The sequence below is a fragment of the Bacillus rossius genome, chromosome 2 (assembly GCF_032445375.1).
Source record: "Bacillus rossius redtenbacheri isolate Brsri chromosome 2, Brsri_v3, whole genome shotgun sequence".
In the NCBI taxonomy this organism is placed as follows: Eukaryota; Metazoa; Arthropoda; class Insecta; order Phasmatodea; family Bacillidae; genus Bacillus; species Bacillus rossius.
The window spans coordinates 11,561,146-11,587,400 of record NC_086331.1 but is presented as its reverse complement, the minus strand read 5'-3'; the positions used below and the strand labels follow the sequence as shown (position 1 = coordinate 11,587,400).

The 26,255-nt window shown below is 34.9% G+C and overlaps 1 protein-coding gene across 3 annotated transcripts in view; it reads left to right on the top strand.

Annotated features, from left to right (window-relative positions):
• LOC134529100 (vitamin K-dependent gamma-carboxylase) overlaps positions 1-26,255 on the top strand; it is a 98,492-nt gene that overhangs the window by 65,814 nt on the left and 6,423 nt on the right. For 2 of the 3 annotated variants that reach the window (XM_063362832.1, XM_063362833.1), the window contains 4 exons: positions 154-312; positions 2,850-3,007; positions 13,500-13,631; positions 16,202-16,580. In XM_063362832.1, coding sequence (XP_063218902.1) covers positions 154-312; positions 2,850-3,007; positions 13,500-13,631; positions 16,202-16,580 — 828 coding nt within the window. Of the gene's footprint in view, positions 1-153; positions 313-2,849; positions 3,008-13,499; positions 13,632-16,201; positions 16,581-19,047; positions 19,239-26,255 lie in introns of all 3 variants that reach the window. The other variant, XR_010074462.1, reaches the window with a different exon arrangement.

Sequence of the window (26,255 nt, the reverse complement as noted above, 5' to 3'; positions counted from 1 at the left end):
CTCACTTAACCATGTAATAGTTGTAAATAAAAGAAAAATAATAGTTGGTTTGGGATTTAACTGCCACATGGGAGTTACGTCAATGCTTTGATGTATGTATATTGTAAGTTACTTACAAAATATCAAATTAACATTTGTTGTTCCATGTTTCAGGGATGTTTCCCTACGTGTGTCTGGTCACTTTACCTCTATTCTGTCATGCTGACTGGCCACGCCGTATAAATATCTTCACTCATCATGAGGAAACTACCAAACTACCTCCAAAACAATGTTTCTGTGAAACGTGTGCTTGTTTGGGTCACCAGCTTGTAAGTAAGTATAGTGCTTATTTATTTCTGTTGACTTTACATGCTTATGATGTCACACTTGGTTGTACATTGGTCGGAACCCTATCGTAACATTCTGCTTCATGATATTTTCTTGTTTAACGGGTTGTCTTTATTTGGTCCACAAACCTTATTTTCAGTACTATATTTCCTATTATAAAGTTTTACTCATATAAAGTTAAAATTACTTTGTCCCTTCAGAAATGTATTTACAGGGTTACAAAATTATAAAATTATAATGTAATAATATACTATAATAAAATTATAATATAAAATTCTGTGTTTATGTACAGAATAATTGTTTATCAGATTCCTGTGATTTTTCTCAATTGAATACACAGCTTTATCATGAGTAGTCCAATGTTGCTTCTTTAACTGTTCATTTTGAGGGAATACCATTCAATTAAAAAATCTTATGGTATCAAAGTTGAATGAAAAGTGAATGTTCAAAGTAGAGCAAAAAGTGAATGTGCAAAAATTCTTTGGACTGTAAAACAGTTTTCCTGAATGTTGGTGGGTTATTGTCAAATGAGGTTAGGACTCTTAATTCAGCTTAATGGGTTCAAAGGAAACATGTAGCAACCAAAATGTTCTCTAGTGCAAAGTTACCATTACTCTGACCTGGTGTGGTTTTTTCCTTTAAACCAGAATAATGCTTTATTTAAGATATCTTTTATAGTAGGTAGCTTTACACATTAGTTAATATAATATAATGAACTGTCACCTTCCAGGCTCTTGTACCTCTGGTCGTGGAACTTGTCATTGGTAAATGAGGAAAAAGGAATATTAAAAATTTAAGTAACTATAGAAGATCTTAGTGGATACATGCTGAGCTGGAAAAACAGTTGCAAGTATGCTGGAAAACACATTTAGTAAATGTCCCGTGGGCGGACCTACAGAAGACCACAATGTGGTTGGTTCCTGTAACGTGAGCAATGTTGGGGTATTCGGAGTGAGACCAACTGCACTCATGAGCAGTAGTGATCTCTTCTGGAGCCGAGATATTCTCCCGGCTGTTGGCCTCCGGGAAAGCCTTGTGACTGACTGTAAACATACACGAGAGAGTACGAGTTGTTTGGTTACTGGCACGAGGGTAGTGTTGGAGTTAAGCCCTATAGGCTTGACGACTAAACAAAAAATGAAAAGTTAAGATAGTTTTCAGGTTTAGGATATAATAACCGGCTGATGAAACAAATATAGTAAAAATTATTATTCTGGACCTTTAACCATAACAAAAACAAGTAATACTTTTGACATTACTTGAAAATCATTTGTAGCTTATCAATTGTCCGCTTCTGGTTTTTACGTTCATGGATGGGTCCAACCTTAATCTTGTGTTCCGGGCGCACGCAGCGGAGGTTATGTTGTGGCTGTTTCTGCTGATCTTCGTCCCCCATTGGACTCTTCCTGGGCATGACGTCGCGGAGTAAAGGTTCAGTTCCATTTCTGCAGCTCCGGATGTCACATCCTCTTGTTGATATAAAACAAGAAAACAGTTTTGTAGCCACACTGGCCATCCTTATGATTGTGGACGTGACAACTTAAGTACTGTCCTGGGATCGCTGAATGTGGATAGTACAGTAATTTGTTTTCCGCCGGCCCTCACGTGCCCTCTCTTGCTTGGTACAGCAGGTTGCTGTGGGTAAGTAGGGTGGGGAGGATGTTTACAAGCCAAGTGATGGCTTGTTGTGGGGGGTTAGCCTGAGCTAACCGGCCACATTGAATTAAGGAAAAAGGGGGTGACAGAGTGGCAGGTGATACTAAGTCACTTTCCAAAACGCTACATTTATTGCGGAAACGGGAACAGGCACAAACACTCAACATATTAATTACTGACTCCTACAAGTTACTATCGAGTTTCTATTACTTAACCTTATACGTCACTGTTCATTGTCCTCATGAGGTATCAATACTTCGCAGTAATTCCCAGTACACTATTCATTAATGTCACTGTTTCCCGGGAGGGGGGGGGGGGGGGAAGACCAGCTAACACTGTCCCAGTTCATTAAGCGGGCGTATAGTTTTAGACGTCAAAACACAACGGTGGACACGGGCCGATTCTGCCCCTCAGACTTTCCAGTACTTGCCTTTATAATCGCAGCCGTCGGAGACCGTGGCAAACAGGATACCACTCGTGTGCTGGCTGTAGAGACCACCAACGGCGACGAAGTCCTGTAGCGACCGCTGGGCCGCTGGACATGGTAGATGACTCAGGTGTGCAGTCTGGCTAAAAGCGCGGGCTAATATACCCGGCAGCCGAATTACGTCGCGTGTTACGTAACCTCAGTCGACTGACGTACTGCGGTACCACTTACACTAGGCGAGGCCGCACGAGGCTCGGACGTCCCGATCGTACACTCCGCAACAGGCTCCGAACTAGAGTTGTATTATAGTGTGCCTTCTCACCAATTTTTTACATTTATTTTGTCTACTGTGTTAATTTATTTCTTTCTCACAACTTTAATTATAAACGTTTTTGAAAACATGATTACTATGTGTGTCTATTAATTTTTTTTTCTCCAGAGAATGCCATGCCATGTGATGTGTCTGGTGAAGTCATTTCACAAAGGAAAATTACTAAAAGTTCTTGCGTAACTTGGAAGCAAACAATTGTTACAGCTCTACTTCTATCACACATGGGCTTTCAGACATTTTTACCTTTCTCTCATTTTGTAACTAAAGTAAGTATTGCTCTATTATTTTATATTTTGCTGAAAACCTTGAATGCATAAAATGGATCCTTACATTTAATATAGTTTGTATTGATTATAGACAAAAGATTGGTGCCTTGTCATTAAGGGGGATTAGTAGGGGTATGCAGATTTCGCGAAAAGATTTCGGGACTAGATGAAAGTTAAAACACTGTATCATCATCTGTGTTTCGTGATTGGGTGAGTTCCTCCCACGTACATATCAATTGTAACACCACCAATCACAGTGATTCAGTGCGGAAGTAAACGCGTCCTGAGTGGCTTGGTCAAATAAGGCGACGACTTCTCTCGCAGACGGCCGCCAATCACAAGGAAGAAACCACAGGTATGGGTATACCTTGTTGCAGTCTAATAAGTGTTGAGATATTTTCGGGAAAAATGCCTGCCCCTAGGGATTAGGTCTCACCATCTTGTAATTAAAATATTTTGATACTGCTTGCAATTAAGCTTTCATACAATTTTTTTTGGCTTGACGTGGCATAGGACGTAGCATTGGCTGCTGGTTGAAATCAACATTTATGTACTGGTATTATTATTATGATAGTTGTAGTCGCCCATGTGAAATAGTACGTTATTTCCTTGCGGCACTTACAGACTAGAGTCTGTTAGTAAATTGTGGTTGCAACAAGGTATAGAAGGTCTGTGAGATGATTTATGCCTTGACATGCCAAAAATCGGGATAATTAGTTCAAAATTAGAATCATAGGAAAAAGATGGAAAAAACCACGATAGTGGGGCCTAATCACCCTAAGTGACATGCAAGAGGGATTGTGAAATTATTTCAGCACTTAACATTGAAGCAGGTGTTTTCCAGTATGTTTTAGGGAAAACAGAAAACCCGGCAGCAGTGATGCCATCCCCTACAGAGTGTTCCCCCTAGGACCAACTTCAAATTCCCCTAATTGTCGAATAAAAACCCCTAAAGTTTTCATTGTACACCCTGTTTGAGTGGTAATTTCAAATATAAAATTAAAATACATTCAAGTAGTATAAAATAGCTGTTGCATTTATGTCTGTGCAGTTTACACATTTACATACATTAATTTATGAACTAATAATACTAATCATAATAACAATGAAATAAAGGATTTATTTTTTTATTTTTTAACTTTTCTTTCGTTAAATTTTCTTTGCATAAATTTTTTCTTGCTTCTTCATCATTTTCTTTTCATAAATTATTGTTTGCTTTTTGTACTTTTCTTTTGTTAACTTTTCTTTTAAAGTGAAACAAGAAATAGTTGAAATTAAAAACAAATAGCTTCAATGTCTTCGAAATAAAATACGCAAGTAGACAACAAACTAATGGACAGAACCTCAACGTGATAACGTGAAAACGTCGAACAGTAAAAGCTGTAAAAATGAAAACGGAATTCGTTGCTCTTGACCAGCAAGTTGTTGTTGGTCGTAGTGCAAAATTCAGCCACCAGCGCCACTTGTGTTGCTGTTCTTTTCTCACTTTTTATCAAGATTTACACTTTAATTTCACGCCCTCAAAAATATTTTTAAAATAATGTACCCGCTAAAAAATCCCCCTAAATAAATGTACCCCCAAAAAGACCTCTTTAGATCTTGGTTCCCCCTTAATTTGGGGGGAAAACCCCCCAAGTTGGCATCACTGCCCGGCAGTTATTTATAGCAGGTTGTAATATTATCTAATGGGAAAATATTTGCTCAGTCACTGCATTTATGGTAGAGAGCTTCTTTTATCCTAATTGGATTGACTTATAAATTTCCTTACAGGGGAAGTTATCAATGTGGTAAAAGTGATTGGGGGCTGGAGTTTTTCACATTTACTCAGGCATTTGAGAAGATAATTCAGTAGATTTCCATCAATAAATGAGTGTGTATAGTTTGTGTGTGTAAGTATGGTTCAATTTAAGTATTAAGAATGTTGACAATATTTTCAGTAACCATTGTCTAAGATTTGTGTGTTTGCATAGAAAAATGCAAATAAGTATCCAAAACATAATTATGTTATAAAAACTGTTTTGTAATTCAATTTGTAGGTATATTAAAATTTCATAATTGTATGAGCTCTGATAAGTTAAATTTTTGCAAAGTAATTTTAGACTAATACATACATTGTGGCTCAGAAAATTATTTTATTTTATATAAAATTATTGATTTTGAGAAGAACAAAAGCTTGGTTACTGCTAATGTTAACATTAAAAAAAAACTACCAAGGGAAGAACTCTTGGAGTCTGGTTTTAGAAGGAACCACCTGTTGTCTTTGTTAGCATTTCAGATGATGTTTCATTTGCCCTTTCTCCCTCTTCCCCAATTGAATCAGGAATTTGAGAAACAACATAAGTCCACATTTTGGCGAAAATGAGTTACCAACAATAACAGTTTGTTGGAGGGTAGTTGTACATGCTAGCAAATAACCACTTAAGTCCACGCAATCATTGCATAGATATAGCCTTCTCTAGTTGCTATGTATTTGAGAAACAACATAAGTCCAGGACTTATGTTGTTTCTCAAATACCCCACTCAAACACCACAAAGCACCAATTTGCTTGATTCCCGTATAGCCATAGATTTAGTGTGTTAAGAAAGTAGCTGAAGCGGAAAAATGTGTGCATTTGCGTCGGGCTAAGAAATTTTCAGCGAAAATAAAGGAAATCAGCGAGATATCAAAGCTGATAAAACGGGTGATTTGGGAGCCATTTGCATAGATTTCATGCAGAATTTACAGTTGCCTTGTATTCCAGTCCAGGAGATGTTTTACCTTAGACAGTTAACCATCAGTGTTTTCTGCATACATAATCTCAAAGATGGCAATGCAACTTTCTTTGTGTACCATGAGGGAATTGGAAGAAAGGGGCCTAATGAGGTATGTTCATTTGTTTTGGAGTTCTTGAATACGTCATCGAAGGGAGTCAAAGAGTTGTACATATTTTCTGATGGGTGCAGCGCACAAAATAAGAACCATACATTCATCAGAAAGTTGTCTGTTTTGACTTCTCTTAAACGTTTTAGACATATCGAACATCACTTCCCAATAAGACACTCTTTCCTGCCTTGCGATAGGGATTTCTCAGTACTCAAGAGAAAAATCAAGAAGTACGACAGAGTGTACACCATCAAGGAGTATGTTGAGATAATTGTAACTTCATCCTGCAAGAGATCCTTCACTGTTGTAGTAGCATATTCCATGAGCATTCTCGACTTCAAGCAATGGTGGCCCAAGTATTTTAAGAGGAATGTGCTGTCACAAGAGTCCCATGGAAAATCTGTGCCTAGAGACCAGAAAACAAGCTTCAAACCAAGTCAGTTCATGCACTTCAGTTATGCAAGTAACAATGCTGGACTTGTTGTGGCACGACCATTCATTGATTCCCTTGTTAAGCACCATTTTAGGGTTCTAAATTGCACTCTTGCGGACCTTGTTCTTCCAAAAAACACTGTGTATCCTGCAGGTTGCATCCCTATCAACCAAAACAAAATAGATGACCTCCGCAAGTTGCAAAACTACTTGCGACACACAGATGATTTCCAGTCATTCTATAATTAATTATTCTTGTGGCCAACATGTGTAACAGAAGTAACGCAAAACCAGCCTGATGATTAATCACATCAATGTAGACTTTACCGCACATCATCAGCAAATAGTGCATTTTGAAGAGGGACATGTGCATACTTATTTATATTAAAATGTGATCTCTCAATGTTAAAGTTGGTGTAAGCCGCATATACAATGGTAGATCTAAAAACCTACATCGTATAGACTTTCTCATATCAGCAAGATTAGTGCATTAGGGACTGGATGCATTTATATTCATATAATTATTGATATTTTTTATGTTCTAAGTAAAATTATAGTATTACTTTGTGTATGCAAATAAATATTATGTTTTGTGGAATATTATTACTACCTACCTTAAAGCAAAAATAGCACATTTCAGAACAATATATTTTGAGTTTATGTAGGACATTGGAAACAACATAAGTCCAGCATTTTTAAATATAGTTTTTGGGGGGGTTGTAAATACAATGTCTTTCTTTTTTACATTAAAGAGAAGTAAATTAACGTTGTAATGTATCCATAGTATCACATATACATATTTTGCCACATGCCATTGACTATTACATTTTATTCACTTTCTGTAAAATCTGTTGTTTGTGACTTTTGTTGTTTCTCAAATACTTGATTCAATTTGTCCCTCCGCCATTATCGCTCTCTCTGATAATGAGACTGTACGGCTGTAATTGTGTTGTGTGATTATTTTTTAGACATCTGTTCAGGATTATTTAATGATGTGCTGGAAAACATACACCTTACTGCAGTATTGAAAGCAATATTAAATAATACATCTAGCTTTTAAGATAAATAAATGTGTGTTCACAGAATTTGACAGTTTGAAACTCCTGAAATGTTAAAAGCATGGGCAGAACGAAGGTTTACCTTGCTGGTGCATCAGTGTGTGCTACTGGAGGTTGTGAAAACGTTACAAAAGTAAAGCATTTGCAGGAAATGAAAGAAGAAAATGAAACTAGAATACGTACTCGGGTTACATACAGGCTCAAATCAGGTATACTCGGCTATTATTTGTCAGCTTGAAAAATATATATGGCTCAAAAATATCAAGGTTGGTAAGCAAATTATTTTGCAATATAGTCTGGAAGGATAGCTCATTTCATTGTTAGGGTAATTAATCTTTACATGAGAGTTCATTCAAAGCACTTAATTATTTACCATTTGGTTGCAATACTTTAACAATTAATTTATCAGAAAGTAAATATTGAATTTAACTGTACGTTATCTAAAAATATTCTGTATTTAAGACATGTTAAAAAAAATTCACCAAATGTGTTTTGACAATAGCGTCAACATACATTTGGACTGATGAACATGTTCAGAGGTTTGTTCCAGGTCTCGGTTTGATTGTGCGAACTGCTGCAACAGGGAGTGAGCACGATTCGTAAGTTAAGTTCCGTCTGTGACATCAGTGCCATTTGAGCTGTTGTTTGCCAGTTTTGTCCAGCATTTGGTACGTTAAAGCAATAAAATTCTAATTCAAAACATTATAGAGGAACAATCTTAAATGATATTGTCGCAAACCTGTTAATACCTTAATTTCTTTTAGATAAGATCAGATATTGCCATTTCAAGTCATTGTCTTGCCTACACACCCTTCGTCAGCGACTAACTTCTTGGCATGATGCGCTCTACCTGTGCATTCAGTTAACAAAATGAAGTGTATGGTGTCCCTTCACAACATTGTCATTTATGGCCAAACCCAGGATGAGCGCTGCAGGGAGTTATTGTTAGTTTTCAAGGGGTGTTCCCTAAAACTACAACTAGAGAAGTGTGGATTCCTCTGCAAAAATAATGTTGTACTTAAGACATACCTATATTATTAAAATGAGAGCTACAGGTGCTGAATGAAAACTCATATGCTAAGGATAACCAGAATATTAACAAATTTTGATTCTCCAATTAAGAAAAATAGCGAAGCCTCTACGTGAGTTATTAAAGGAAAAGTCAGCATGACCATAAACTAACAGTGAAAGAGTCTAGTTGTATGTGTAGGTTATAAGTATGATACTAAGAATAATGTAACACATTTTCTTGAATTGCCAACTCTTGTGAAGTACATAGTTTTTTGGTATTAACAAACAAAAAGATGTTTACAAAATAATATTGCATGTGACTTGTAGTTATGCACTTATTGTACAAGTAAAAACAAATCATCTTACTGAATTTGGCAGATGAGCATCTACAATTAAGATTAAATTTTTTATCAGAAATACAGTATGTCAATAAAAGAATGTCCGAATTATAAATTGTAATAGTATCAACTGTAAGCATTGTACAGTATATGTTCCAGGTCACAATTAAAGAGTAACTCAAACAGTTTGCACGAGTACTGCTTTGTTGTTTTCTCGCTTGCAGCACCTCTACGCTAAATGAACGACTCCTGAGCGTAAAGTGTTTTGTATTCTGCAATTTGCTAAGAGTGAATCTGTTATTTTATCCCTCCCCCTTGAAATCTCTTTGTACGAGAGTGGCTGAACGTCGAAGTCCCTGACCGTTGATTTAGTCGTAATTGTTGAGGCGACAGAGCTTTTTTTTGATTGGCCTCCACGTTCACCTGACAATGCCATGCAATTTTTTTTTCCTTTGGGGCTTTATAAAAGATTGTGTTTACGTTCTGCCACTACCTAATGATTTGCCAAAGTTGAGACACAGAATTGAAGAGGCTGAAGCCGATTGGAGACAAGTCCAGTCGACTACAACTAACATAGACAAAAGCAAGGGTTTTTTTTTAACCCAACGACAGTGGGAAGCTGGTGCAAAGCAATAATATAAAGCTTTAGAAAATTTACAATTTTATTTATAATCAAATGCCTCTAGAGCGAAAATGGAACATGACATAAAAAAATTACAGTTTTTAAAACAGTTCATAATTCTCATTGGGGCAAATCCTAATGCGCTCCCGCGGGACGCGAAATAAATACAATCATTCACACAAATAAAACAAGGTAAACAAGAGTAAAGCGGACATGGTGGCAAAGCGCTGTAAAGTAGCAGAACAAGTAATATGGGCCGCTAGGCGAAAAAACTGAAGGCAAAATCAAGAGAGAACTTATAATGCGGCTTGACAAGAAGTGTCCAATGCCATCTTGGCATGCCCATATACAGCCGCAGAAATGTTACAACATGCTACGGGCAGTACTCGGCGTGAGCAAGACAAACCCAAATCAAATGACCTGAAGGGTTCAAACATTGGTGGCGATTAATTTAACAGGGCAGCAATAAAAAATGAAGGCGCGGCCACAACGCGCAAGCAAGAACAATACCTAAATACAGACGTTAAGTTTCACAGCCGAGTACATACCCTTACGCAGAGCCACCGCCGCAGTGACAGCCTTCGAGTCCAGAGACGGAGTATATATAGGCTGGGAGAACACTCCGACAGAAAGCGCTGGTGAGGCGGCGGGGAAGAGAGGAAGAGGGGGGGTAGGAAAGGGAAGTTGGAGAGGGTGGGAAAGGAGGAGAGGGGAGGGGAAAGGAGGAGAAGGAATGCTGAACAGTGCCGAAAAACGGAGCAACTGCTTCAAGGCTATTGCTTCCATTACTCCGGACGTGTTAACCAAAGTGTAGGAAAAATTGGACTTTAAGTTGATTGTGTGCTGTATAACTAATGGTGTACATGTTTAACATTTGTAATAAAAACTGTGGTAGTTTACCTTAAATTTTATGTTTGATTTGTTGTAAATAGTCTAAATTAAACTCTTATAATCATTGAAACTGAAACATTCTTTTATGGACACCCTGAATTATTGGCTTTATTTTTTAAAATTTTGTTTATAAGTAATGTTTACATTATTTATATTAAAAAAAAATAAAAACATTATTTATGCTAATATATCAATGCTTAAATAAACAAACAAACTGAACTATTTAATACAATTATGGAATGTAGACAAAATTACCAAACATATATATATATTTTTTTATTTAACTTTTATAATGTTGTAATAATTAATATTATAAAAAAAATGGTGTGCGGGAACAGGTTATGAAACTTCACCTTTCCACATTGGCGTTACACATTTACATTGAGCTATGCAATCTACACTGAGTGTAGCTAATTTAGCTCTTTATTGTTTGTTATACCTAGTTGCCTGTTGTGCCTTGCTGACATTACAGCTACACTTGGCTAATGCTGACATTACAGCTACACTCGGGTAATGCAGACATTACAACTACACTCGGCTAATGCTGACATTACAGTTTCTCTCGGCTTATGCTGATATTACAGCTACACTCGGCTAATGCTGACATTACAACTACACTCGGCTAATGATGACATTACAACTACACTTGGCTAATGCTGACATTACAACTACACTCGGCTAATGCTGACATTACAGCTTCACTCGGCTAATGATGACATTACAGCATCACTCGGAAAATGCTGACATTACATCTACACTCGGCTAATGCTGACATTACATCTACACTCGGCTAATGCTGACATTACAGCAACACTCGGCTAATGCTGACATTACAGCTACACGGGGCTAATGCTGACATTACAGCTACACGAGGCTAATGCTGACATTACAGCTACACTCGGCTAATGCTGACATTACAGCTACACTCGGCTAATGCTGACATTATAGCTACACTCGGCTAATGCTGACATTATAGCTACACTCGGCTAATGCTGACATTATAGCTACACTCGGCTAATGCTGACATTACAATTTCACTCGGCTAATGCTGACATTACAGCTTCACTCGGAAAATGCTGACATTACAGCTACACTCGGCTAATGCTGACATTACATCCACACTCGGCTAATGCTGGCATTACATCCACACTCGGCTAATGCTGACATTACAGCTTCACTCGGCTAATGCTGACATTACAGCTACACGGGGCTAATGCTGACATTACAGCTACACTCGGCTAATGCTGACATTACAGCTACACTCGGCTAATGCTGACATTACAGCTACACTCGGCTAATGCTGACATTATAGCTACACTCGGCTAATGCTGACATTACAGTTTCACTCGGCTAATGCTGACATTACAGCTTCACTCGGAAAATGCTGACATTACAGCTTCACTCGGCTAATGCTGACATTACAGCTTCACTCGGCTAATGCTGACATTACAGCTACACTCGGCTAATGCTGACATTACAGCTACACTCGGCTAATGCTGGCATTACATCTACACTCGGCTAATGCTGGCATTACATCTACACTCGGCTAATGCTGACATTACAGCTTCACTCGGCTAATGCTGACATTACAGCTACACGGGGCTAATGCTGACATCACAGTTACACTCGGCTAATGCTGACATCACAGCTACACTCGGCTAATGCTGACATTATAGCTACACTCGGCTAATGCTGACATTATAGCTACACTCGGCTAATGCTGACATTATAGCTACACTCGGCTAATGCTGACATTACAGTTTCACTCGGCTAATGCTGACATTACAGCTTCACTCGAAAAATGCTGACATTACAGCTCACTCGGCTAATGCTGACATTACAGCTTCACTCGGCTAATGCTGACATTACAGCCTCACTCGCCTAATGCTAACATTACAGCCACACTCGGCTAATGCTGTCATTACAGCTACACTCGGCTAATGCTGACATTACGCTACACTCGGCTAATGCTGACATTATAGCTACACGCGGCTAATGCTGACATTTAGCTACACGAGGCTAATGCTGACATTACAGCTACACTCGGCTAATGCTGACATTACATCTACACTCGGCTAATGCTGACATTACATCTACACTCGGCTAATGCTGACATTACAGCTACACTCCGCTAATGCTGACATTACAGCTACACTCGTCTAATGCTGACATTACAGCTACACTCGTCTAATGCTGACATTACAGCTACACTCGGCTTATGCTGACATTACAGCTACACTCGGCTTATGCTGACATACAGCTACACTTGGCTAATGCTGACATATAGCTTCACTCTGCTAATGCTGACATACAGCTTCACTCGGCAATTGCTGACATTACAGCTACACTCGGCTAATGCTGACATTCCAGCAACACTCGGCTAATGCTGACATTTCAGCAACACTCGGCTGACATTACAGCTACACTCGGCTAATGCTGACATTACAGCTACACTCGGCTAATGCTGACATTATAGCAAACTCGGCTAATGCTGACATTACAGCTACATTCGACTAATGCTGGCATTACAACTACACTCGGCTAATGCTGACATTACAGCTTCACTCTGCTAATGCTGACATTACAGCTACACGCGGCTAATGCTGACATTACAGCTACACGTGGCTAATGCTGACATTACAGCTACACGCGGCTAATGCTGACATTACAGCTACACTCGGCTAATGCTGACATTACAGCTACACTCAGCTAATGCCAGAAGGTTGCATTGAGTCTCATAGGCGCAAGCGTACTAACTGTAGCTAGTGCTTTGCATTTATAACATAAAACAAACTAAATGCATATAACTAAACCACTATAAGTGCTCTGCATAATATTCATCAACACTATATTTGTAAAAAAATGTTGTGGAATTAAAAATGAAATAGTGGATATAATTTTTGATGTAACAACATTTTGAGTAGTACATAAAAGGAAAATATTGCTTTTGTAATGCTAATTTCTACGATATAGTTTTTCTTGGATTGTAACTTAGGAGAATACATTAGTGTGTTATAATGAAAGTTATGTACAGATTGATAGCAAATTATTTTCACTGACAGTTTGCTTTAAGCTTAGGCTCCAAAGAACACTTAAACAAAACTCACTTGATTGAATTATTTCTTTTATTAATTGGTCTAATTAGAAGTTGAAAAAAACTGAATTGTTGAAATTAATTTTATTTTACAGGATTTTTGGGAGTGATTATCAGTAGTATTATGTGGAATTTGAGATATGTCATTTGAAATAATTGTAGTTTTTATTTTGTATATTTCAGGGCCTAAACAATTGGACAAATGGCCTTTATGGATATTCATGGGACATGATGGTACATTCATGGGATACTGTGTTAGTTGTGGTTAAAATTGTTGATAACAACACAGGAAAAGAGTATTTTATAGATTCAACGGTAAGTCCATGAATAATAGCAGATCAGTAGGCATGTGTAAATGTAATTTTTCCATTGTCAATTAAAATCAAAGTTAATAACTATTTATGTGATGAGCAAAGCGTATTTATATTGCTTTTGCATCAAAGATAATACATTTGCAGGCCTAATATTAAAAAAAAAAGCATTGTCTGTGTTAGAAGTTACTGCAGGAAAGTATTAGTTGTAGGGAATTCTCTGATATTGAAGTTAAGTTAACCCTGTGTTATTTTTGACATTTTCATCTATTTTCCATTAAGAAAATGTTGTGTCTGTATCCAAAACTTCACTGTTTTGTCCCCCCCCCCCCCCCCCCCAGCACACACACACACACACACACACCAAAAATCATTTTAGGTTGTACAACAAATGTACCCACAAAATCCAGCTATGTTACAATTTGTTTTAGCATCCTTTATTAACACAAAACCAGCCACACCCAAACTGAAACATACCTTGGAAAACATTTCATTCTAAAAGGTTGGTAGGTAGTTGACTGTTTGGTAACATACCCTCTGTAATTGAAAAAAAAAAAATTTGAATTATTTGATACTTCACAGTTAAAGTGAATAGAAAATTTGAATATTAAAAAAAAAACTCAATTTTGATAGTACTATTGAAGCTACACACAAGCCTACAGATAAAAATAAATGTGTGATATACATATATGTATATAAATAAATGATTAACATTAAATATTGACTGTCCGGAGTTTTTGAGTGGGTAAGACAGTTATTGTCGAAGCAGAGCAGATAATGAAATGGAAGGCTGCAACTTTAAACAGCTTTTGCAAAGTTAAATTGTAATTCAATTTAATTTATTTTATTTTATTCCCAATATTATACAGTCACCTATGTTTATGTCCTTTCCTTTGCAGGCTTACCAGACACACATGGGTTCAAACTAGCCATGTGACAGAAACATTCATTAAGGCTTGGATAACGGAGAAAGTTCATAACTTCACTTTTCTCTAAGGGCTATTTTTGTTAATTTTAACACGATGGCTTTCTTGTTTTTGTTGTTTGGTGGCAATTTTTGTCACCAGATAGTTTATGAACTGTATTTGTGAGCTTGTGAAATGCAGTGCAAGTGATCATAATTACAAACACAACACTTGTGCAATTTTTTACATCCATTATATTACACTTAGTAAATATCTGTTGGAAATATTTTTGTTAAAATAACAAATAAGAGAGCCATCATGTTAAACTGACAGAAATAGCCCTTAAGAGGATAGGAAAGGTTGCATCATGCATGTATTACGAGAATATAAAAACGATAATAGAGTCTGAATGACTTGACAGAATTCAATGGGGTTTGTTTTGTCAGCTAGATATTTTCACTGCGGAGATCTGAATGTACAGAAATAGTATATATACAGTGTACAGTAAAAACAATTGTGAATGGTTTTTCATAAAATAAGGGTTAAAAAAAAATTAACAACTATAAAAAATTTGGCTGTAAAATTATTAAAATCACATAAGAAAAACCATCTATAGTAACCAAATATTAGAACAAAATATATTTCAATGATTATCTTTTACAATTGCATAATATAATGTTTTCAACTGTTAAAATTAGTTTAAAATTGTAATATATTTTTTGTTCTAAGATTTGGTTAGTATAGAGGTTTTTTTAAAATGTGGTTTTAATAATTTTATAGCCAATTTTTTTTTTAATATTTGTTTACAAATTACAGACAATACTACAAAGTTTTGACATACAGCTTGTCTGGAAATATTTTGGCAAAAAATACATATGTATTGGTTTATCAAAGTCTATCATCATTTGGATGTTTTGCTTTGATGTCTAGATACATTTTTTTAAATATACCTTTAAGTATCAGTAATGAAAATATATAACCGACCAAACAAACCCCAGCGAATCCTGTCAACTCTTTTAGATTCTATTATTGTTTATATATTCTTATCATTCATGCATGATGAGACATTTCCAATCCTCTTAAATAATAGTACTGATTTGAGGGGGGGGGGGGGGGGAAATCATGGTTAAGCTTGGCTTCACCTGCTATGTTGGGTTCTAGCATTTTCATGGCATTATTTTTTGTCTAGGATAACTTGTGTGGATGTTCCTCCATAAAAGCATAGCATTTTATGCTTTGTTGCAAATTTTGTTACCAGATATATGCTACATGTCGTCTATTTGTGAAGTCGGGCAAATATTTATAATTAACATTTTTTCTAGACTAATAGTGTCATTGTCACTCACTGGTGGCAGATGGGTATGCTTACACAGTAACTTTGAGTCTTATTTTTTAAAATTTTTATTAATGAAAATATGAAATAAGAAAAACAAAAAAAACTATTACATGTTGTGTGAAATTTAAGTACATACCTACACAGTCAGTTTTGAAACTATTTATCACTGCGGAATTACAGTTCGTTTAAAAATAATGGCTTAGTTTCCATATGATTTTATTGCAGTTTATGTTTGTATGAATATTTTTTTTTTCATATTAGTAGTACTGTTTGTAATGGTAACTTTTTTAAAACCTCACATTTTGTGTAACTAAATTAATTACATGGTTTCAGGAATGGGTTCATTCAGACAAATGGACAAAGCATGCTGATATGGTTAAGCAATATGCCAAGTGTGTGAAAAATAATATTATTCAAGATAAAGAAATAGAAAATTATAACAATGGATTCATTAAGAATGGAGTTTTAATGAGTATCAACATTTCTGTGTATATTGATGTATGGAGTTCACTGAATGGTCGCATTCACCAGCGAATGTTTGACCCAAGAGTGGATTTGCTGAAGGCTGAATGGTCGCTGTTTAATAGTGTATCATGGTTAATGCCATTACTGACTGAGTTTGACTCCTGGAGAGTGAAAATGAAAGCAATAGAAGAGGAAGTATATTCATGGTCAAATTATACTGATGTATTTTTTGTCGCTGATTTTCCAGGTAACAATCTGCATCCTTAGATAAATGTATTATTTTGCATTTAGCGTACTAAGTATGCAAAAACAAAAAAAAAATCAAGTACACTAAGCTATGATAGTAAATGCCATTTCAGCCTATCAAATTTAACTTCAAATATTTTTTTACTATTAAAACAAATTCTATAATGATGTATGATATCACTAAAACATCATAACTGTGGGTATTGTGATATTCAAGGATCTAAAATAAATCTTAAAAGATTTTAATTTTAGACTTTTTCTTTATTTCGTCAATTAAATTTGTCATTCATCAATTAGGTTGTCACTACTTTTGTAGCAGTTGCATGTATCGCAAAAAAGAGCTAATTAATTCTTTGAAATGCTTTGAAGCTATATTTGACTAAATGAAACAAAATTGTAACTTGAAAATGTGTAACTCTGTAGTGTACGGGTCAGCATACTTAATTGTAACCCTGGCTGTTTTTAGAATAAGTTTGTGAGCTTTTATTTACTGAGCCTACCAGCAAAAGGTAGGGACATTTATATCCTCAAATATGTACATGGGTACTGCTATGAAAGTCAGGTAAGAGGCCATTCATTAATTACGTAAGGCTGATTTTGGCATTTTTGACCCCCTCACACATGTAAGGACACACAAGATGATATCTCAGACCCATCCCCCTTTTTACATAAGATTTTACCTCGAGTTCCCTAAAAAGCATTAAATAGTTGAATGCCATTAGAAAAGGTTCAGTTACACAAAAAACATGGACATAAATCAACGATATAAATTTTTTTAAAATAATTATTTAGTATTTGAAAAATGTGTATTTTAACTAAAGGTAAGATTTGAAATAATCTTTAAGGAAGGAAACAAATCAGTCAAAAAACTACAAATGAGGAATACTTTGCATAACATAACGAACAACTATATTTTAAACACACTTGCATTACCAAATTTTTTTAGTGCAGGTGAATTTTGACTTATAATAAAATATTAAGTAAGAATGGCTTTTACCCCACCCCTATCCTTCCCACCAAGGTAAGGTTATGTAGAGATTTTTTAAATCCCCCTGCCTTTACGGGACCCTTAACGGAATTAATGAACGGCCCCTAACTTGTCACAGACGAATTTCAGGTTAGTGGTGCTTTGGACAGAAAATGGGTTGATTATATTGCATTTATAAGGAAAATATACTTTATGTAGTATCTTAGGATAAATCTATTATTTTTTTTGAAAAACTAGGTTTCAAGGGACTGACAGTTACAGCAAGAGACTGATGAAAAACAACACTTAATATCAAATTAATTACTTCATTTTTAATTGAAATGTATTATAAACAATTTTACGTAATTTAATTAACCTGCACTTGAAATATATTGTAATTATTATTTCAGTACTTTTTTTTTTAAATTTTAATCAGTTTTTCATTATATTTATTCATACTCACTATAATACTACTGTTATAATAATTAAAATAACAACAAGAACAGCCTTCTAAACTTTGAAGCATGATACAAAGTAATTTTTGAGAAAATTTGCTAAAACAAAGATAAGTGAATTTTTTCCCCCCCAATCTTAAAAAATTAAATTAACATACATATTATTTAGTAAAAATAAATATCTTTTACTGTGTATCATAAATTTAAAACTTTTTAATCTTACAACAATCAGTCAAAATGTTGAGAAGTAAATTCAGCAGTAATACAAATTAATTTTCCAAGACATTAACAGTTTTTGTGATTTTATGAAAGAGACATTTAAAGGAGGATTGGCAATTTTTCTGTCACCTATTCATAAGATATATTGGCTACATCATTTTCATTCCATCTAAATAGATTCCCATTGTCATTGCATATCTTAAGGAATGTTACAGTCAGCTCTTCTTCAACATTGCAACATATTGCAGCATACTGGTATTCTTTGTTTCTCACAGGAAATTTCACTATAACATTACCTCCACTATTGAAACTGACTTGTAGTTTTTCTCTTAATATCTCACTTGTACATTATTTGGGTGCTTCATTTTCAAAACCTGTAAAAACAGAAGCAATGTAAGGTGCCCTGTTTTTTTTTTGACGTGATAATGTCGTACAAATCGATGAATGCCGGATGCACGCACGAAAAAACATGACTCATTGTCACGTTCCGCCTGAGCCGAGCATGCAAGCGAGAGCGCGGAACAAGCGATAGAGAGGCACGAACGGCTTGTGACGCATCTCTCTCTCTTCCACTCCATCGGCCGATGCGTCCGAGTAGAAGAGAGACAGCGGCAGCACGCAACCTACACGTGAACTGTTTTGTCAACTGTTTATAAAGTGAAGTGAAAAGTTAATGTGGTTTCCATTGTTTATTACAACAACAATTCAGGTCATCTGCATCTTCGATAACGTAAATGTTTATCGCTAAACATTATTCACGAAGGGTGTTAAAATTTTTTTTGCAAACTCATTATATCCTTTTTTTTGAGCAATTGCTTGGTCGGCAGTTCTTTTGCAGGTTGCACCCGTGGCATCTGGTGCTCCCTTTCCATGGCCTGTCTCGTGATAATTCCAGGATAATGTTATAATATTGGGATAAAACTCGTGAAGTTTACAACCCAGAATAAAGAACATAGTTTGTTGCGATACTGAGTCACAAGACCATCGCTTAAGAAGTGCAGATTTTCAACAGTTGGAGGTAAGGATGATAGTGTTGGTTCAAGATACGCCCAAAATGCTGCAGCATTGTGAAACAAGTTTGACAAAATTATACAGTGAGAAACAGTTAAATCTTTGGTATACACAACACTGGGCAGAGAAAATTGGGTGCAAGAACTACCTTAGATGATGTGCTTATATTTCTTGGATGTATTTTGTTGAATAATTTTCAGAGAAGTCCATGTGTATGATGGTATCATTTTCTGTCCATGAAGTTAAATGACTCAATACTTAGATACTGATGAACAATGTTCCTTCTCATGTTGAAAAAATAGTTGGTTACTGTTCAATTGTAGAATAACATCTGGGGGGGGGGGGGGGGGGGTTTCATTTGTCTTGTTTCTATTTTTTATACTTCATTACAAAATTTTCCTTTGTGGGTCAGTAATTAATTCTTTTCCCCGAATACATTGCTTAACCACTTAACTTCTATTGTTGTTGAACTTCTTTTAAGTTACAGTTTTTGTTATGCATCCATCACAAGTCCTTTCATATTTCAGAACAGCAATCGCATAAAAGTATTTGCAGTAATGTTTGAAAATTATTGAATTAAAGGATTTTGGCATTCTTCCATGCAGAAAACTTCAAATTAACATTTTCATGTGTAACACATGCAAACGTATCTCGGTCGAAAAATTTAGGTGAATATAATTCAAAATGGATGCAGACAACAGAATTTCTGATTGAAAAAACCTTTTTATGTTTATTGTAATAAATATTACAATTTTAGGTTTTTTGCAAATAATAAATTACAGTCTATTTTGCAGCCGTTTGACAACCATTACTGTCATCTTCATGATTGAACATATGAATCCACTCTTATATTTTATAGCCTTATTCTTAAACCATCATATTTTATATTTATCAATGATTTTACCAGCTGTCATACATTTGAAATTAACTTTCTTGTCATGGGTTTTCATCTCAGAATAATTTTCTGAAATTTGTGTGTGTAATACTTTACCTAAGAGATTTTGTTTAAACAGTTCATGCTTTTAGTTAGGATCTTCTGACATCTGTTCTAGTTTACTTTTAGGTGTAAGAGCACTTGTTTTCTTACTAATTTTCTTTTTTATCTTCTCTATTTCTGTTGTTGATGTTTGATTTTAATTTTAAATCAGAAATTATTTCATTCTTCATTTTAATATCTTCAAGTCTCAATTCTCTTTGCAGTTGACATCTATTCCTTGCTTTTATTTGTTTTCAGTTAACAATTATATTTTGTCTAGGATTTTCTGGGGCTCTATATCTGCAGGAACAGGAAGATTTACTTTGTCGTTGATGTAGGAGACGTAGTTTGAATTAGATTATTATTACTTACATTGTTTAAAGCTTGTTTTTTTCAGATGAATATATTTTCCAATTTTTATGGATTCTTCCGTTGTTTAAGAAGAGTTATGTCTTGAAAACTTTTTCTTTGAATTTATTTGTTTAGATATTTTAAAGTTTCTTTTTCTTTATATTCAGCTAATTTGGTAGGATCACTTTTAATTTTGAGTAAAAAAGCTGTTGTGGCATCTTTCTTCTTTTTCCAAATTTAATTACTTTTAAGCTTTTTTTTTTTTTTTTTTTTAGTGGCATCCAGTTCTATTCAAAATGAATTTTTTTTTTGTTTTAATAGAAATACACATAACATGATATCACCCAGCGTGTTCGTCAGTCCTTGTTACTTTTCGGAAACGAGACAAATTAATTTTGTACAAAACAAAGACTATCTGTTTATTAAAACAAAACACTAATAATATCAAATGCAAGACAAACGAATATTAATCAGAAACAATAAGTAAAGGCAAATTTTTTAAACAATTTTTAAAAATATATAATATTATTGGAACAATAGATTACTTGGATTTTTCCATTTACTAATAGTCAATATAATTAAATATGTCGAGTAGTAGCTAAAATATTTGTTAAAACATTGACTTAACCGATTTTTCATAGAAGTTAACATCACAGTTATCCAATATCTAAATGTTTAAATAAATAAAATATTGTGCTGCTAAATATATATTTTAATTTTTTTTGATGGTAAAAAAGCAGGGACCGGAAAGTTACTTTTAAAAAGTAACTCAGTTACAGTTACAAATACTCCATTGGAAATATAACCCTGTTACAACTACAAGTTACACTACTGAAAATAAACCAGTTACAGTTACAGTTCTGAGAAAAGTAACTGTAAGTTACTTTAACAGTTACTTTTTGAAAAACTAAAAATGTGATACGTAATAATGTTATAATTAAAAGCTAATAAAACATATTGTGTTTATTAAAGATATATGTTTATTTAAACTGAAATTTTTTAAATTAGGTCTTAAATTACATTGTGTAATTAGTTCACTCTACAAAATAATAACACTGATATCAAATCACCACTTTTTTAACCACTGCTTATTGATCTTGAGTTGCAGTTGCTTCTCAAAATTTGATTCGCTTAAATTGCCTCTATTTAGGCGAAAAACTAAACTTGCACAGCTGAATAACCTTTCAGCTGCAGCACTTGTTGGCATTGCTGTGTTCAACTTAATGAAAAGATTTTGATTTGAGGATAGTCATCGAGTGAAGAAATGTCCTTATTCCAACACCCCAAAAACCTTTGTAGCTCTTGTTCCCCATAATCTTCCACTGGGCTCCTCTTATTTAAGCCAAAGAAATCCTCTTCTTCCTCATCACTGTGTCTCTGACCTTCTGGACATTCCAATGCAGTCCTCTGTAAAAAAAAACTGGCCAAATTATGCTTGGCTTCATCCTTTTGTCCTTCTTCTAGCCAGTCAAGTTTGAATCTGGGGTGAAGGCAAGCTGCTGCAATAAGCTGGAGAAATTGTTCTGAAATACAAAACAAAACAAACTAATATTTGTTTTAAATTCCAGCAAATATGCAATAATAATGAAAAATTGAAGAGCTAAACTAAACATTTGTACAAACCTTTTCTGAACACCTATTATCGACTTAACAAGTGGCTCACAAACTGTCAAAGATTTAAACCAATATTTTTCTGTTCTCTTCTTGATTCCCTGAAGTGTGGGAAGTAAGTATCACATATACATTCCATTTTCACTTTGTAGGATGTCAATTGCCTGAGCACTTCAAAATAAGGTTATTTTGATCACTCGACCGAACTTCGAAAAAATTAGAATATGAAGGCCACTGCAACGAAAGTTCTGGACTGCTTTCTCGGCTTCTCGCTTCATTAGATTCTGTCATTGCTATCGCGCATATGCACAGGTAGGTTCATTTATCAAACAGCACAGCAGTAAACCCGCATGTTGCAAATATTAAATAAATGACAATCAGAACACGAGCGCAGGCTAGCCAACAGCATTTTTACAAGTACAAGAAATACCATCGCAAATAATACGCTTGTCGGGATTTTCGTTCTGGGATTGAAAAAATCAACAAATCGTTGTTCGTTCAATAAGAAATACATTTAAAAGATGTAACGCAAGAAGTAACGACAATTATCGTTACTTTAAGGTGGAAAAATGTAATTCAGTTACAGTTACAGTTACTGAAAACTTGATATATTGCGTTACCACGATCGTTACCATAAAAAGTAACTGTTACAAATAACGTCGTTACTAGTAGCGCGTTACTTCCAGTCCCTGTAAAAAAGTGGTGAGAATGCCAGTTTCTCAGAAAATTAAAATTAACAAAAAGAAATAACTTTTGAGTGAAAAATGTTTATTTAATATAGCATTTTAGCCAGCATAGTTAGCGTTAGTTGTAGCATTGCAGGCCCCCACCCTCTCCAGCTTTGAAGAGTATTCTTATGCCATTAAGACAGTAAATCAGCTGATTATGTGATCTAAGGTTAAGTGACTTAGTTTTTATGCATGCATTTTGTCGTTCTTGATATTTTTTTATAATTTCCCTGTTTATAGTATTTGACTGCTTATTGAGGAACTACTTGGTTGCTAAACCTTATGTTAGTACAGTTTTACGATGTTATAAAGTTTTCACTGATTATTTGTATAAAATCCTTGGTTCTTATAAAAAAATTTAACAGGATGTCAACTGAGTCCAGAAAATCACTAATCTTAAAAAGGTCAGAAATGTCCCATTGAAAATAGATTTTACATTGTGGACCGAAGTTCACAAAGCCAAAGGAAAACTTTGTAGTATTAACTCTATAATGAATTTTAACAAGTTGGGCAATATTTTGATAAAAATGAAATAATGAATAAAAAAAATACTTTCAAAATTTTTGTCACTATCAACATTTTAGGTTTTTTTTTTCAATCTTTTACAATGTTATAAAGTTTTCACTGATTATTTGTATAAAATCCTTGGTTCTTATAAAAAAAATTAACAGGATGTCAACTGAGTTCAGAAAATTACTAATCTTAAAAAAGGTCAGAAATGTCCCATTGAAAATAGATTTTACAATGTGTTATAATTTTAAAGTTAGTCGTATCCCAAGTGACCTGTATCGGCGAGGATTTCTAGAGGGTCAAGCACACACTTTCATAAGGTGCATATTTGCTTGTGATGGACGAGTGCAGATCTTCCACTCTTATCAGACGATAACTTTTGAAATGAGCTGTGACATTTCCATTGCATAATACAGAACGGTTGTATCAGCAGTTTTTCCTTGTGCTCTTTGATATTTAATGTTATGAGATTTTACCACACGCAACTCAGGTCAGTTGAAAAGTAAGTTCCCCCATCTCTGAGTAAAATAGAAAACAAATGTATATACATTTAGTCACAAACATTGCAGACACATTTTTTTTTTCATGTTTGGAAGGGTTGTTGATATCACAGCATGCTCATTTGTGCAAGTTAATTGAAGTCATACTACCTGATGATATATATACTTTGACATAAGTGGTGGGGGTCAGTCTGCCAGCAGCCACCGTGCGGGAAGGATCAGACGCCATTTTTATTTTATTTTTTGCCCTCACCGGGTTCGAACCGAGGACTCCTAGCTCCATGCCGTAAATATATGTTTTATAAATATTTTTTATTAAAATTTATATAATTGAAATTTTTTATAATTTTTAACATTTTTTTCATTAAAATCGGATAATAAATATAGATTTTCAAGATGACGGCCGTAATGGAAATTGCAACGGTGACGTCATAATCCAAGATGGCGGTCATGGTATCCTTATTCCTAAAAATGACTTATCGGAGGCTGTTGACATGGATGCTTAAGCCGTTTTTAGGATTTTGAGTTCTTTCTAAGGCAAAAAGTATTTTGAGGTTTTTCGAAATCCTAACTTTTGAATTATCAAATTTATTGAGATTTTTTGGCAGAATTTTTTTCCAAAAAAATTGAAATTTTGGCGAATTTTAAGAATTTTGGGTAAATTTTGAAGGTCAAGTAAAGGTCAAAGGTCAAGGTCACAATCATCCAAGATGGCCGCCGTGACGTCACAATCCAAGATGGCGGCCCGAAAATCACAATCCACCGCCAGGCGCCTGCGCATGGAGCCCCATTTACATACTATTAATATTGTCTGTATCAATGTTGTAAGCAACATTTTAAAATATTGTGGGGCACAGGGAATATCTAATAAGAGGTATTAATATAATACTACAATTTATTATGGTTACTGACAGATCACAATGAGAACATAATAAATGCAGAACGTAGTTTACATTAATATTTTATTAAGTGTGAATAGTATCGGCGAAAAACCTGCTACCAATGTAACAACGTTGTGCAGTGTCGTAAAGCGTTGTTACGTGGAAGAAAATTGAAATTGTAAGGCACTTGTACTAAGAATTGAACACTGAAATGTTTTTGATGTGCCATCATGTTAGCTCTTGGTGTACGGCATATAGTAGGAGTAATTTTGTGAGTGGGACGGAAGTCTATCAGAAAGGAAATGTGTCACTTCGATGCTGACATTCGTGGAAGTCTCTGAAATCTTGAAAATATGGCAGACTTCCAGTATACTGCTTTCGTGAACATCGGAAGAATTCACACCGCACATAGATATTAAAAAAAATAAAACTTATAATAGTACAACTATCCTTTAAAAATTTATGTTATAATTTATAGTCATTACAATTTTGACAATCCTCAGTTAATATTGAAATGTAGAGACATGGTAGTGTTCGTCATACTGTAGAGAGACAAATTGTTAATTTAAATATATTCAATGTCCTGAAAAATAAGAGAATGATGATAGTTTTACTGTTAAATCTTAAATCGGCTTAATAAGTTTAAAGTGGGTTTTTAGGAAGTATTTACTGATTTCTGTCGTTTTAAGCCAAAACAAATATTTCAGGTTAATTTTGTTTTAATGTATCTATTGGAATGCAACTTTTAGTTTGAACGATACTTAAAAGATAGAGCTGCATTCGTAATGCTATAGAGAACCAACAAAATGTTAAATATTTTTGACGTCATGTTTGTTTCAACACAATTTTTCTGGCTAGTAAATTATAGTTATTTTTTAAGTTGCGTTTATATATCAAGACTATTAAAGTTTACAAAATGTTTTCCAGGATAGTTTACTGTGGCACACCAATATGCTTAGTACATCTCTCGATGTTCGCGGAAGTTATTATTTACAGGTACTTGTTGCCCCATGTCAGTCCGCCATCTTGAGGACTTTGGCTCGTGACTGTAGCAGCTTTCGCATGCATGCACATTGGACTTTCAACCTGTTGAATTACTGTTGTGTATAGCATGCTTATTTCATGACATTTCTGGCGCATACTAAAATTTCACCTTCAACGCGCCTAAATGCAGGTGATGATAATTCCAGTCTAGTGGGAAATGTCATAGATTAAGTGTTCGGTACTCCTGTTTGGCTAGCCCTGTTTCACAGTACTGCTCTGACCACTTACCAGTGGCTTGCAGTCAGTGCTTGTTGGAATAGTGGTTACATTTATTTTACCCTAATTATTTACTTTTTACATCTGTTAATAAAGATAGAGCGGGATGACACAGTGGTAAGAGACTGGGCTGGTATTACAGAGACCCCGTATTCGAATCACAAATCAGACATCCTGATTTTGTATGTTTTTGTTGCTGGGTTGGTT